The 15,529-nt window shown below is 43.3% G+C and overlaps 1 protein-coding gene across 1 annotated transcript in view; it reads left to right on the forward strand.

Annotated features, from left to right (window-relative positions):
- LOC105690372 (suppressor of lurcher protein 1) overlaps nt 1-15,529 on the forward strand; it is a 251,708-nt gene that overhangs the window by 26,869 nt on the left and 209,310 nt on the right. Inside the window, exon 2 of the mRNA XM_012408103.3 lies at nt 14,119-14,185. Coding sequence (XP_012263526.1) covers nt 14,119-14,185 — 67 coding nt within the window. The remainder of the gene's footprint in view (nt 1-14,118; nt 14,186-15,529) is intronic.

Here is a 15,529-nt window from a genome sequence, read left to right on the forward strand (position 1 = left end):
TTCCATTGTTTCTCTGCACGCTAGATAGATTCGAATCAGGCGAATGTTTCTTCATTTCACTTCTATATCTCCCGGTATTCGAATATTCGTTCGTTCGTGAACGAGAACACGTCAATTATTGGGGCGAAAATCTTCCCCTGTCTCTCCTTCGATTTTCAAAATCATATGTTTCGTTCTTTTCTCGAATAAGTTTGTAAAAATTCAGATCTTTCGCTAACAATTAATCCAAGCTTACCTCATTACTCGGCGTGCATGGGTGGACCAAATCCGCGATGGGTGCAGCGAGTTGAAGCGAACGCGAGGTCGAGCGAAATTTCGGCGCTCCAATTCCCAAAGTCAACGAAAAATTATCCACTGGTTGAATTACGTCTAGGTTTTTCCTACGGATTGTTCGCGGGTTCCGTTAACAGTCGACCAGAATTTTCCGCCGCAATTATTTCGGTTCTCATTTTCCACCTTCGTTGAAATTTCGAACGAGCGTACAACGTGGTTATCTTTTATATCGTCGCGAAGAAAATTATATTTCTATTTAATGCGAATCGATTGTACGAAATAACGGTGTGTATACGTATACGTGTACAGGTTGGCGTTACGTTAGAAACGAACAGTCAAAGCGGCTTAAATGAATTTAGTTAAGAAAATAACTTTTCGAAAGAGACTTTTTTTCCGTGCCGAAGTTTTGATCCCATTATCGAAGATTAAATTTTAGACGTGAAATGAGCACTGATCTAATAATACATTTTGATTACAAGAAGCAAATGAAAAATGTTCATTTTCACCGTAATTATTATTTTATTTATCATTGTTCCTTTCTCTTTTTATTCTCTCTCGTTCACCCCTCGCAACCAAAATTGCACGTAAACGAATTTATTTCGTTTCACTTTTCGTACCAGTTTCTTTTGAAAACATTTTCATCGAATGAGAAAACTGAGAAATAATTATAATTGCCCTGAAACTGACGTCACATCGGAATACTTATCAGCGTTGGATATCGCGATTTGCCCTAAAGAGCTTGCAGGCGTTCGTCGAAATCGTACCTCATCCGAACGCCGAGAGATAAATCTGGCAATCAACGCGGATACCGAACTTGAATTTTAACGGATCAGCAAAGTCGATTAAGACCTAACAATTTTGCAAGGTCGTGTAGGAATTAGCAACTTTTCGTTATTCTCGCTCGGGTTAAATTTGTTAGTTTTCCAGGACTCCGGGAAAACACCCGGACAACTTTTTCGCTCTTTCAACTTTGATTCATCGAATCCACGGTAATCCGCAGAATCCACTTATACACGCCCTGGTCGTACCTGTACACAAATATTTTATTCAATTGCCTTACTTTTTTCCCCCCCTCCCCTCCCCCTCCCCCCCCCCCCCCTCGTCAGGATTTTCTCAATTAAACGAGAAACGAACCTACCCGAATCCTGATATTTTTTCATCCTCGGAATTCATCAGGTTGCTGATTTATAATTACTTTTACGTATCGCGTATTCGAGATTAAACGAAGATCTGTGCCAAATTAAATAGAAAAACGAAATCCGAAGAAACGAAGAATAAAAAAAAAAAATAAAAATAAAAAGGAATAAATAAATAAACTCGAAGGTTTTCCCCGAGGATTACTTTATATGAAAAATTTAAATTCTTAAAAATGTACGGTATCTACATACATAAAGCCGGTGCCGTGTAATATAGCCTTTGAAAATGATCGTGTTTAAAGAGTACAATGGTATGCTAAGTTTATGTACTATAGGTGTAATTTACATGTATATATATATAGATATATCTATATGTATGTATTTCTTTGTGCATTCCTGAATTGAGAGTGTCTAAAAAGTTCTTATGAAAAATTACACTTTCTAAGTATGATAAAGGTTTCTTCTGCGTTGACAATAATAAAAAGAAAAACACAGAAAAAAAAACTCCCTTGTGAATTATTCAACGAACGTTTGAAAGAGGTCGGTTACGGTAAATATGACGTAGGTAGTACAAGGTTACATCGAAGGGAAACTGGGTAACTTGGAAAAGGGACGAGGTTAGGTGTCACCTTAATTTGAAACTAGAATCAGAGTGAGGTCACCTCCTCATCTCAGGTGACAGTACCGTAGCTGTGACTGGAATACACCTCTGTAATGAACGTGAAACCGTGTGGGTTGTATTTCAGCTGCAGTCACCGACGCCATTTCGATCGAGTCATTTGTGGATCTTGAGTACAACAGCTACGAACGCGTGATGAGTAAATAACGCGGCATAAAAAAAAAAATAAAAAAAAAAAAATAAATAATAATACCAAGAACAGAAACGGAGAAAAAAGAAGGCAGTCGACTAGGATTTTAGTTCGGAGGGTGAAAAGTTTGAAGGATCGATTTTACGGAGCACGGGGCGGCCTGAGGGGGAGGGGGGATAGGGGGGGGGGGAGGGAGGACCGATGACTGTAAATGCCTAGAGGGAATGTAGGGGTTTGTTCGAGGGATCTTTGTGAGTTCACAACTGCGAGCAGCTAGCTCACCGCCGCTATTATTATAATTGTTTAATCCGTTAATTGGGGATATATTTTGGGTAGGTACATAAATTAGTGAGAGACAAGAGGGTTCGGGGGTAGCATAGACGCGCCCGTTCTTGCTCACACCGTTGAACGTAGGCAGTCGAGCGGCGCGCAAGTTCGCAGGTATTTCGCTCGTAAGCGAAAGCGCCGAGCGCAGAGCGTAATAATATAAGAATAAGGAACGAGGGCGGGGGCGGGGGAAGGGGGGGGGGGGGAGGGAGTTGTTTAAATTGTTTGAATTTCGTTCGGATAAACGTCCGACGTATAAATTCAAGCGTAGTAATAATTGAGCGTCATACGCCCGCGCTTATAAGTACGTAGAATAAACCAACCCACGCAGCTACCCCTGTACGGTAGCCGTACCCCGATCCCCCGGATCTTTAGGTTTAATAATTAGCGAACCATGAGTTGTTGAAATTCGCTGTTAACTTTCCGAGGGTGGAAATACAATCCTTAATTCAGGACATCGGGGAGATCGTGTAATGGACCCTGTCCGGTAAATATTGATACGTAGTAGGTACCCATCGTTAGAAGGTAGAAAAAGTTGCCGCAGAGTGCGGACGATCAAATTTCAATATTATGCAACGAGGTACGAAGGGTAAGCGTGCAGCGGCGACTCGAACGAAACGGAGAGTAAGAAAGAGTAACGAAGTAACAAAATGAGATTTGAAAAAAAACGGAAGAAATAATAAAGGTAAGATAGAAACTATCGATTTTCTTTCGTTTTTTGTTTTTTTTTTCTCTACCTGCGCCTCGTTAACTTTTCTCGGAACCCTGTTTTCCTCTCCTTCCTTTTTACACTCGGCTTCCCTGGGCGTCGTTTCATCTCTTTTTCTTTCCTATCTCCGCGGGACCCGGCTCTTCTCTAATCGTCCATTCCTTATTTTGTCTTCCCACCCGCCGCCATACGTCGCGTAGCTGGTATATTTTATTTCCAAGTAAAGATCAGCATTGTTACCAAAGTGCTTTACGTCTCACAGCCTCCCGCGAAGAGCTTCTTGTTTTTTTTATTCTTTCTCTTATCGTCATTATCGTCATTATCATTATCATTTTTTTTTTTCCCTTCTATATACCTACGACGATGTGATTTTTGTATTATTTTATTCCGTTTTATTCCAATTCTTTTTTTTCCCCCTTCGCTTCGCCGTTCTCACTCTACTCGAATATCTCTCGCCGGTACGTGATGAAGAGTGTCGTTGTTCGCTATTTGTTTTATCCGAGGGACGTGAGGCGAAGCGACGCTCTCTTCGACGTATTTCTTACTCATGTGTGTTTTATACTCTGAAAGAGTTGACGGTTTCCGCGGTCTGAACATCCGCAACTTTGACAAAATTTTACAAACCACCCTCTCGTCGTCTACCTTCAAACAATTGAGAGCTTCGGTACGTCGCTTCACTTTTTATTATATTTTTATTTCGTTGCACTTTAGTTTCCTATGTCCAATTCGATTCCTTTTTTTTTTTTTTTTGTCACCTGCTTCCATATCCTCTGAAATGTAGAAAAATCGGAGTATAACAATTCGGATGCCAATGAAACAATTTCGATTTTTCCAAATCACTCTCAAGTTTCGAGGAATACATTTTTGCCGTGGGAAAATTTTCCACATTCTTAACCGAGATGGACGTTACATTCGAACGCTTACCTACCTGTGTAATGTATCGCGTGTTTATAGAGGCGGAAGAAAGCTCCGAAGCTTTAATCTTCGCCACAAATGTTGAATTTTCTTATTTACAAGCCTCGGGGCGCCAGAATTCTTCATCAAAGTTAGCAAAGTTCGTTCCTGCATCCCACTGGGATATATTCATTCCCTCGAGACGTTCCTCCAGCGCGATAGTTCATACGCACCCTTCACGATTTGGGGTAACGCCGTCGCACAGCCGCCTACCGAAGACACAACTAATTCTTATCGGCCTTTTTCGAATTTATTTCTCTTAATTTTCCAGCGAAAGAATAATTAATTGCCGCGCTTCGGAGTTTTCCGCGCAGGTAATGGACTTTTATCGGGGCTGATATATACCGCGCGATGTACACGAACCACGTATCGTATGCGTATTTCGCCAACACTCCGCTGGATACTCATAAATTCTTCAAAACGAACTTTTTAACAACGACCTTTGGGTCTAATCCAATTTTCAGGCAACTGCTAAATTTCCATACACAAGGGAACGAACGGGTTGGCTTCGCCATACAACACCGTCCTTCTCTATTTGACTCTATACATCTGTAGCCCACCACATTTTATACCGACGCAAAACTCTCGCCGGACCTACCCCGACCCGACGCATTTCCCGTAGGCGCGCGTACGTCACGTCAATTTTTGTTTAACAAATTTTTTTCTTTTTTTCATTTTGACAAACACGCGATCATTTTTACAGCGAAAAATGCGGAACGGGATCGACTCGGCAATCAGCCGTCAAAACAACGGCGAAAAAATGAAACGGAATTTCCGCATTGATTGCGATTCGCAATCTTTCAAATTTCATTCGATTATTTTGATTCTCTCGCACGGGAAATATTCGACGGGACCTGCTCGTCGGGGTTTCCGTTTTTATCCACTTTTAAAAATTGCCCATTATTTTTTCAACCCGCCTCTAACATCCCCGTTCGCAACACCTCCAGTCAAACTCTGCGGTTGTTGTTGTAATATTCTCGGAATGTCTGTTCCGCAGCGTGCGGGGGCTCCGAGTAATAAGAGAAATATTCCCCGGGCACGTCGTCACTCGGATGTAGGTATATCTCGAACAATGCTGCAGGTGCGGTCGCGTCGCTGCAGATATTGAAATTTGAAAATAATTTAGATTTACGCTCGCATGCTCGGGTCCGTGGGTAATAAGTCTCTCAGCACGCCGCGGCGTCCGCGCGTATACCCAACCGAAAGGCCATAGCGGAATAAATGTAGAGTCAATTTTCAGGCGGTGCTCGAGGCGGCTTTTGTTTCGAATATATTCGAGACTCTTGTCCTCACCCCGCGAACGTCATTCGCGTCACGACCGATATAACGTCATCCCCGACAGCGACGGCCGACTTCTTCTTCTTCCTCTTCTTCTTCTTCGTACAATTGCCTCACGTGTTCAAAAAGAGTCTATGAGAATCTACCGTGAAATCACCAGAGACATCGAGAAGACCCGCTACGGGAATGAGAAGATGGATGAAATTAAACGAGCTGCAGCTCCAGCTTCAACTTCACCTCCTGCCGCAGCTTCCTTATGCTGCACGATACGTATTCCCCTTGCGATCTACGGCAGTTCGGTAATGACAGAGTATACGTATACGTATACGTATACTCGCGATATGTCCGATCGTCGGAAGGAAGGAAGCTTAATATGCAGCGGGATAATCTTCCGGCCGTGCATTTTTTTCTTTCCGCTGTTTTTTTTTTTTTTCTTTTCTTCGTTTCCTACGGGTTAATAATTAGAAGCTCGGTAAATTATGGATCGTCCGACGGATACGCAAGGCAAATATTTTTCACGTTGTCTGATACCCGCGACACGCTAGACGATAAACTTTTCCACTGCGATCGCTGTACCGGCGACGTACGTTGTTACGGAATTTCGCTATTGAACGATGAAAATAAAAATTGATATCTTCCATTTTACATTTGACATCGATGCGGAGTGAAATTTTCCAACTCGAGACGTACACTACATTGAAATTTCACCCATCGATATTTGCCGCGTGTTTTTCACTTGGAGTAATTTCAAAAACGTTTTCGTTTTTTCTCCAAACGAAAGATTCTCGGCCGGACTCGATCATCCCCGTTGAAAATGGACGTCCCTTGTAACATTCTGCAGGTGTGTAACGTTCGGCCGAAGTGAGTCGGTGACACGGAACACGTCCGCGAATCGCCAGCGACAAAGCGAAGCAGCGTCGGTGTTTGACGATAGTAACCACTGTGAACAATGATGGATTATGGGTAACAACATTGCATAATTAATTTGAAATAATTACCAGGCTAACGAGAATTAATGGGAAACCACCCTTACGAAATTGGAAATGTTTCCTGCAAATGCGCCCGGCCGGTATATACGTATGTGTACGGCGATATGTGTACAGGCACATTCGTACCTACGTACCTACAACGTACACGTCGGTGTTTCACGGTTTAATGTATGCCGGTCTCATCCGTTCCACGATAAAAGCCATTTGCTCCCGATCCTCGTACTTGTTTGCCCCGAATCGTTCGTATCGTATACCCTCCTCTCATTCGTCGCGTCTGTACCGATTACACATTTCTCGCGGTCTCATCGCGTCAGATTTATACGCGACGCCAGAAAATATTTGGCCATTGGTCACTTTCGAGTATTTCTTTCCATCGAAAAGGTATTTCCCTTTTTTTTTTTTCAACGCGAATGTTGGGCGTATCAGCGCCGTAATAACGCGGGGCAAAACGCGTCACGCGCGCTCCATGTATTTCGTCGTGTAAACCGGGAAAACCTGGAGCTTTTTACCGTACGTTGGCGCATCGGTGTTGGAGTACGTACGTGGCTACATATTTACGCCGTTAGTTGCGAAGGTGTAACGTACGTCGTGTAGCTGTACACACGCGCACACGTATCACAAGTTACATCGGGAGCATTTCTCAACGCGACGTAGTATAGCGCGAGTAGTAAGAAAGTTTTGGCCATTTCGGCTTTACGCATGGTAGACGTTTCCTCCTTAGCAAGGATTTAACCGATTCGGTCGGTCGACGTTATACGTTACCCCTATTGGTTTCCAGAATCTAAATAGTTCGTATAAATAATCACGGCCCATTGAATATAGCTGGATAAAATTACCCGCTTCTGACGGTTGACACCGATGCCGACGTCGTCGTTATCCTCAGCTACACACTCGTGTCGGCACAATACGCGCCTCCTCCACGAGTGGGGCTCATTTGCGGTTCTGCCCGCGTTGCCGCGGAGAGCCTGGAAATGGAAAAGGAAAATTTACGTACTGATATCTCTCTACGTGATCGTTATATCCGTCGGTGCCGAAGATAAAATGAACAAAATCTGTTGAAAATTCGCACCGGGTCCGATCGTTAGACGCGAAACGGGTTTTTTTTTCTCCTACTCCTCTCGTTTTCCTTGGGTGGAAAAAAGAAAAGAAAAAAAATAAATAAAAATGGGAAAACAAGAGAAAAATAATTGGAACGTGGAGATATCGGGCGATCGGTCGCGAGTCGCAATTGCGAAATGATATATATTTCAATTCGTGAAATATAGTTGAATAACGAAGCAGCAAATGATGAATTGGGAATTTTCAAACTCGCAATCTCCAGTTGCTCTCCTCTATAAATGTGATCCATAAATTACGCGTACGTAGTAGTAGCCGCGCGTACGTACGTTACTCGATGGTGGTTATAAATATCGTGCACAGAAATTGTTGCAGTGTAGACGAAATTGTCGTAGATGGAAAATACATGGAAGAGCTGTATTTGATCTATCGAGCATCCTGCACGGGTGGCTCGTTCGTACGCGTATACGTACGTACGTACGTACGTAGGAATAACTAGTTATAAAAGTGAAACGAGAAAAATTTCGCACCCTCGTGCCTCGGCGCAATGCGAAACGACACTCGGGGATCGTTGATTGGTTATTCCGTTTGACCAAACTCGCGTTATACGCTGACGTTATATTTTTCATTCGAATCCACCGTGTAACCTAGTTCTCGTTACTTACGACCGAAAACGTTTCTACATACACACGGTATGCGGCTTGTATTTTATTATATTCCCGTCAGGACCGAGAACCCGGAGTGCGTTCAACGCGAAGAGGAAAATCGATTTTCCTCGAAGCCGTTAGAAGAACGCAGTTTTTGAGGGTTACGCCCTTCGTGCACCGTCGAACCGAAAACGTCCAGTGTCTCACCGCTTTCCGTTTTTTGTTTTATTTTATTTCTACCGTAGCGGCACCGCGGGCGATGCCAAGTTTTAATATCGGACAGCTTTTATTCTCTGGAAATCCAGCCACGTCTTTCCTCCTGATTCTTTTATAGAACATATAGAAACGTCCTCGTCGTCTTGGTTTAGGACACTTACTGGCTCCGAGCCACTTCGAGTCAACGAAGAAGAAAACGAAACTGGCCAGCCACCTAATATTTCCGAAGTTTGATGACACCGCTATCGCCCCTTTTTTTCCCCCAACGTCTGGTTCACCCTACACCGCTCTACCCTCGCGTATTACATCTACACTTCTAGGAATACACCGTCGTGATTAGCCTTCTCGCGTCTTTTTTTTTTTTTTTACGTCCGGCGGTAGCCCTGCCTCGTGCGTCCGACGGACGAAAAAAAGCAAGAGAAATACCTCGGGGTAAAAAAGGGTGCCAAAATGCCTCAATTACATATAATTCGCATTACCGATGCTCGCAACCTTAATTCCGGTGATATTATAATCATCGCGTTACACGGCGGAGTTATACCGCGTGCTCTCATTCCTCGCGTAATCCGACACGATGGAACTCCTAATCGAGAATGATAATAATTAATGTTACCGACATTGAGGGACTAATTACTCCGAAGGAGGTACCGAGGAGCGAAGGATCATGCCGCGTACAAAGAGTGCTGCAAGCTCGAATAAAAGACTCAACGCGGTCGGATCGACGGGATTTCACCACTCCTCGGGGAACTGTGCGGCCCTCGCCACTTGCGCTGTAATTCGAAAAGCATTCCGCAGGGTGGTGCCCTTTATAAAACGTCCGCTCTTCCTATTCTCCTATTCAAGGTAGACCCGCTTCACCCTTTTCATTTCCCTAATTTGGCTCTTAGAATCTTTTGCGGAACCAGAGAATTAGACGCGTTCGCGCCTCGCCTTCTAATCGCACTTGAGCACGCGGCATTAGCGGCCTTTGTTTTTTTACGAGTATTTCAAAGCCGGAATGGAGGAATGTTGTTTTTTTTTTCTCTCCATCGATTGCGTCATATTTTCATTCGACGGATCGCGTCGCGCACGATTCAGCCGACTCCGTCGGGGTTTCCCGTGCGTTCGCGCGAGTCTTTAAAGTTCGACGATATCTCGGCGAAACGGAAGGATCGAGCGACGTCCGAAGCCATGTCGAAAAAATATATTCTCGCGACGTCGTCGTCGTCGTCGTCGTCGTCGTCGTCGTCGTCGGTCCACCGGAATGTACAACGTGTATTTAACAACGAACAGCGTCGAGGCCTGAAACCCGACTTCACGTGCAGCGAATATAAAGGAATGAATCGAGAATAGAATAAAAAAAAACGAGAAAACGAGAAAACGAGAGAACTACCCCCTGCAGGCTTACAACATTTTATTAGCGCGGGTAGGCGTGGGTCGATACATCGTACGTGTATATTTACGTACGTATTACGTATTATAATCTTCGTTGGTTTTTTTTTCCTTTTCTTTTTTCTTTTTTTTTTTTTTCGTCATACCTCCGATTTCATTTGAACCAAAAAATTTAATAGCGACCCGCGCGTACGCGTTATACGCGCGTGTACGCGTTATACGCGCGTGTACATATAGACATATTAATATTATGCGTACGTACGTACATACGTTCAATTTACATATGTGCAGGGGTGGTAAAATTATAAGCCGGAGCTACACGCGCGATGGGAATTAGCGATTATTCCAGAGTCAGGTTTTTTTTTTTTGTTCCTTTTTATTTATTTTTTTTCTCTCTCTCTTTACAATCTCACCCCGCCGCAACGTGACGTGAGAAAGGAAACGAATCATTTGTAGCCTTCAGCTGCAGCGAGCGATCCTCACACGCTTTTTGTTTTTGATAATTCGTCCGTTTTACACGCTTTGAAACGGATAATTTCATTTTCGTCGTCTCTTGTCCGCGCGGCGATTTCGCTGGTTCGATCGAAATACTCGGTGCGAAAAATAGCGTGATTTCGTTTAACGGGGAGAAAGGTGAAGTGAGCCGCTGTCGAGTGATCCAAAAAAAAAACGTTTGCGGACATTCGACGATCGTGCGGCGACGACGGGAGTAAAAAAAAAAATGTAATTCTCTCGTCTAGCGTATAAATTATGCTGATGGAACGACGTCGACTAAAATACCATTTCTGGTCAAACGTTCGTCCATTTATCGAGAGAAAAAAATAGAGATAACGGAGAAGAAAGGGAGTAAAAAAAAATGAAGAACAAAGGAACGAAATATGGAGCGACTATAGTCTCGCTCGGGGCTACCGAAATAATTTTCTTATTACGATTCACGACACGTCCGAGCAGGATTATCATAAGGTGTGGATCACGGTCCACCTTCGGGCCTTCATTTTCATTGTTTTATCCGTTTTTTGCTCACCCTTACCGCCACACGTACGTCCGGAATCACTTTGGCGCTGTTAAGCAAAAAATATGAACCAATTTTTTTTATATTCCAAGATCGTGTATATGCTCGCACACCGGAGCCGCTGTACGTTCTTCTGTCACGGATGGCGATGTCAGGACGCTGCTACGGTGCTGACCATTTCCATGCACTCACGCTGATGGACTGGAGGTCATCACTTTTTTAGCCGCCATTTTCTTGATGACATACCTACATACCTATACAGCGTATAGGTGTATCTACAATTTTTTTTACCGATTACGTTGGAAAATTACGACATTCGAATACAGTGAGCAGTGGGACCGGAATAGCTTAAGGTTTATTTTAGAGAATTTTGGGCCCAGGGATCCGAATCTGCATAATAAATTAATCTAGATACATATCAAATTGATCGAGTTATCGCCAATTTATCGATCCAAAAAGTGAAAAATCAAGGATATTTCGAATGGGAAAATTCGCAACTCGTTTTAGTCGACGAATTTGTAATTTTGAGGTCAAAATAGCTATGATTACTCTATACAACCTAGTTTAAAAAATGTTAATATTCTACTCCAAAGTCGAAACAAATTTAATGGGCACCCCTTCAAAATTGTCGTCTCAGAAATGTGCATGAAAATTCAACAGCAAACCGAGTACAGGTACCTATGGATTTGAAAACTCATGAAACGAAAATTTTCATACCGGATTTCTGAAAATTCGAAAAATACTTATCCATCTCGAAAACTGAGAGGCGAGTTCAATTTGTTGAATTTGCTTGGAAAAAAAAAAAAAAAATATATGAAAAATTGTTTGTTGCGTTGAGCTTTCATATTCGCGCCGTGAAATTAGCATTCTTTTGTGAGGCGATGGTTGAAAAAATTCAATAACCCGGAGTATCAAAGAATCACATTCAGAGATAAACTATTTTCATTTACTTTCTATTCAAATTTCGCAATCCGTAATACGTTCTTCGTCGCGTCGTAATTGCGATTGAAGTGTTATAAAGGGTGAACACGAGCGAGTGTAAACGAACGTGAATCAGCAAACTACCATATAAACTGAAAATCTGTTCAGATGGTAAACGACGGAGTAAAAACATTGAATTACCATCAATTCGATTGGTAACACCTCAACTGCGCGCACACACGAAACAACGAAATAGACATTCGAACAATTGCGCCGGATGCCGGGCGGGGCTGAAGAGTCGCGTGTACCGCGGTACGCGCGATTTGTTGTATTCTCGTTGCGACAACGAAACACGATTTCAATAATTACTCTGGCGAACAAGAGCCCCGATAAACGTATCAGTCGCTCGACGATCGAACGCCAATCGAATGTCGGAACAACGATTAAAAGAAGCCGTTCGTTTTCCATTTTCATTTTCATTTTCACTTTATAACGTTCCGCAGCACTTTTGCGTGCCGGTCCGCACGCGAGAGTTCGAGGCAGCGAACAATACGATATTACCGCTATGAAAATATGGAGGGATAGTATCGCAATGTGGGCAGATACGGGGTGCCGTTATTCGTGGAAAATTCAACGATAAATATTTCCTACGTCACGATAATACGGCAAAAGATTGAAGATAATTAAGAGATAAGAGCGACGGACGATCGATCGGTCAGAGGAAACAGCGATTTTGGGGGTGCATTTTATGGGTAGCGCATAAATACCGCCGAGATTATTGGTCGAATCGTTCGCTATTTCTGTGTCAATGTCGAGGGAGGATACGCGAGGTATTCCGCGTTATCGCAGTTATTTTCGGCCACTCCAAACACCGCTAAAAATATGATTTGTAGGTACGTACGTATGACGTACGTGTGGTAGTTGGCGATAATTCATACGACCGGTATATTTTCACTTTATTACGGCTCGCCGGGAAGAATCGAGCCGGCGTGAAAACGCAATTATGTTCGTATCAATTATTGGGATGAAAATAAAAGGCAGGCAATCGCAACGACATTGCGCGATCGCGCGATACCCTCAAGTACGGAAGTATGAAAAATTCGTCAGCGTTCGTTGACCCGTTGAGGATTGTTCCAAAAAACGGGCAATTTATTTATCATTTTCTTTTATTTGTCGTGGTCGTTTTTCGTTTTTCGATTTTTCCCCGGAGTAACGACGTTCGTTCGGTAGGTAGTCGGAATTCACGACACCCGCAGGGCGTGTGCGGGGTTCAATTTTTATTACTGCGATCTATGCGACGCTCGTTCGAGAATGAAACGTATCCATTTTCCTTTCCATCAAAAGTTCGCCCACCCACCTCCCCGCGTTACGTCTACCTCGCGCGAGCTGCAAAGAGAAAATTTCTTCCCCGTCGGGTATGAAAACCACATAAAAGTTTGCATTCATCTCTACGACTTCGCGTCATAGTCTGGGATTACGTGTGAATTATATCTCGTTTTCCGCATCTGTACGTACGTACGTAGCACGTGTAATAGGGCGGACTTTATCCGGGGGGCAAGAGAGAGTTTCCGCCTTATTTTTCTTTCAATTATTTTTATTAGTTTTTCATTTCCTACTTATTTTTTTATATGATACTCGAAACCGCGCGTACGACGTTTTTTCCTCACGGATATCCAACGCTGCGGCGAACGTTGAATAGAGCGCGGGGTAGATAAATAGATAAGTATTCCCCGCACCGCGGTGAGTTCGTTAAATGTAATTAAAGGTAAGTCAAAGACTTCAATTTGGCCCGCAGGAATGGAAGGGCTCTCGACGTCCGGGGTCCATTCCTTTCATGTGTCCAACCATCTCGTCTCTATTTTACAACGGAGACGTATACCTGTACGTACTTACTCCACGGTCAACTATCGCCTGTCTCAAAGTCGACCAAAGACGCCCCCGCTCGTCTTTTCAAGTCAATTTCTATAACAGCGACGATTCAGCGGAATAAGGTATACCTGTACGAGTGCGGTTATCGCACGGCAAAAGTACTTTATTGCTAGACATCGGCAGTAATAGCTGTTGGACCGACGGAGAATGAAACTCGCTTCCAGCCACCGGCTCGCTCGAACGCTTCTTCCGATTTTACAGAAATTTTGAATCGATCGAAAAAACGATAATTGCCCAACGGTAATTCCCTGCGGGGTGAAACCCCCCCCCCCCCCCCCCCCCCCCCCGATACAGTTGCACGTCAGCGGAACCGATGAAATTTCCTAATTCCGAAAATTTTTATATTTACATTTTCAGTTCGAGTAGATTTCATTTTCTGCTCTGTATTCTCTGGTTAACCAGCGGCGAATTTAATTAAAAGTGAATTTGCTAGATGAGATGAAAGAAAGAAAGAAAAAAAAAAAAAAACGGTTTATCTTCTCTGTGTGCAGATGCAGCGAGCGGTCCTACTGCTATGCTGGCTACCGTTCTTCCATCATTGCGAAGCCGTCAATCCAGGTAATTATATTCATATCAGTTGATAAACATCACGAAAATTTGTCGAACAATTTTACTAGAGTCATTCGCCGAGTACTCGGCGTTTGAAGTCGCGAATTATACGCCCGGCGCGTTAATTAGCGAGATTGAGCGCTCGAATTTCCCTAATCGCTTCTAGGATTGAAGTTGCGAACGTGTAGCGCCGAGATACGTAAGTCGCTGGAATGTGGATAAAATATATATGTGTATTCACCTATATGTACACCGCGAGTACCGACTCGTATAGAAGTTGCTGCGAAATGAGCACTCACGTATGCAGATAGGCTGAGCGATCTTCAGAGGAGGCAAGTGACGATTACCCGACGTAACTAATGATATACGTCGTACGTAAGTATGTACAGCTTTGAAGTTGTAACGATGAATGGAAAACTATTTATAGCGCGTGTCGGTTCCCCTTCGCTGTTTCCAACACGTCTGCGAATCACGATCGAAATGGTACCTACTCCGGATCCCGCGGTTCGCTCGATCGTTTTTTCTCTCGTTTTCTTTTTATTCCCGGGCATCCGGACCCGCTGTCAAAAATTTCAAATGTCGAGCATTACCTCGATTTCACCTAGGTATGAAACTTCCATTTCATTACGTATTCATGCGTCTCGCATATGGCTTATATGATTTGCAGCGACTCGGTTTCGCGAGGATCACAGGTAGGATGAATTACCTGAGTATGTGCGTGGGGAGCGGAGTAGCTTCTTTCCACGTAAAAAAAAAAAAAAACGCTCGCGGAAATTCGAGGACGTTTATTGGAACATTGTTCAATTTATTATACGCGTACGGAATCGCGGTGTAAATGTGTGCTTTAAAAAATTGTCGCGTGTAAATTTTTCTCTTTTTTTTTTCTTTTTTTTTTCCATGCACGGGAGGGTGTGTGCGAATGAAAAATTTTACGGGGCGGTATCGCGACGCGTGTGTGTAATCAACGGAACGATTTTTATTTAATTAATTTTATGTCCGGGGCGACGAAAATTTAGAAACAAATTATTTCAACTCGTGACCGCGTTCCTCTAGTATTTCATTTCCCCAGGCTACGCTGCTTTCTTCGTCGCGGGACTCGTGCAACGAATTTTTTTTTTTTTGGTTTTTCATTTTCTCTTCAATATTCCTTTTCCCCGGTCACGGGTCATACGCGACTCGAATTTTCCACCTCCAATGGAAATTGGATTGAACTTTGAAAATTTCAATTAATTTATCACGTGTGTGTGTTTAACGTTCAACGACGTATGAAATCTGAATCGTTGAGTAATATTTCGGGTACGTCGAAAGCCTCAGAGCTCGGGTATTAGTTTCTATGAACTTCCAGGTATACGG

This window comes from Athalia rosae, chromosome 6 (genome assembly GCF_917208135.1).
Source record: "Athalia rosae chromosome 6, iyAthRosa1.1, whole genome shotgun sequence".
Taxonomy (NCBI): Eukaryota; Metazoa; Arthropoda; class Insecta; order Hymenoptera; family Athaliidae; genus Athalia; species Athalia rosae.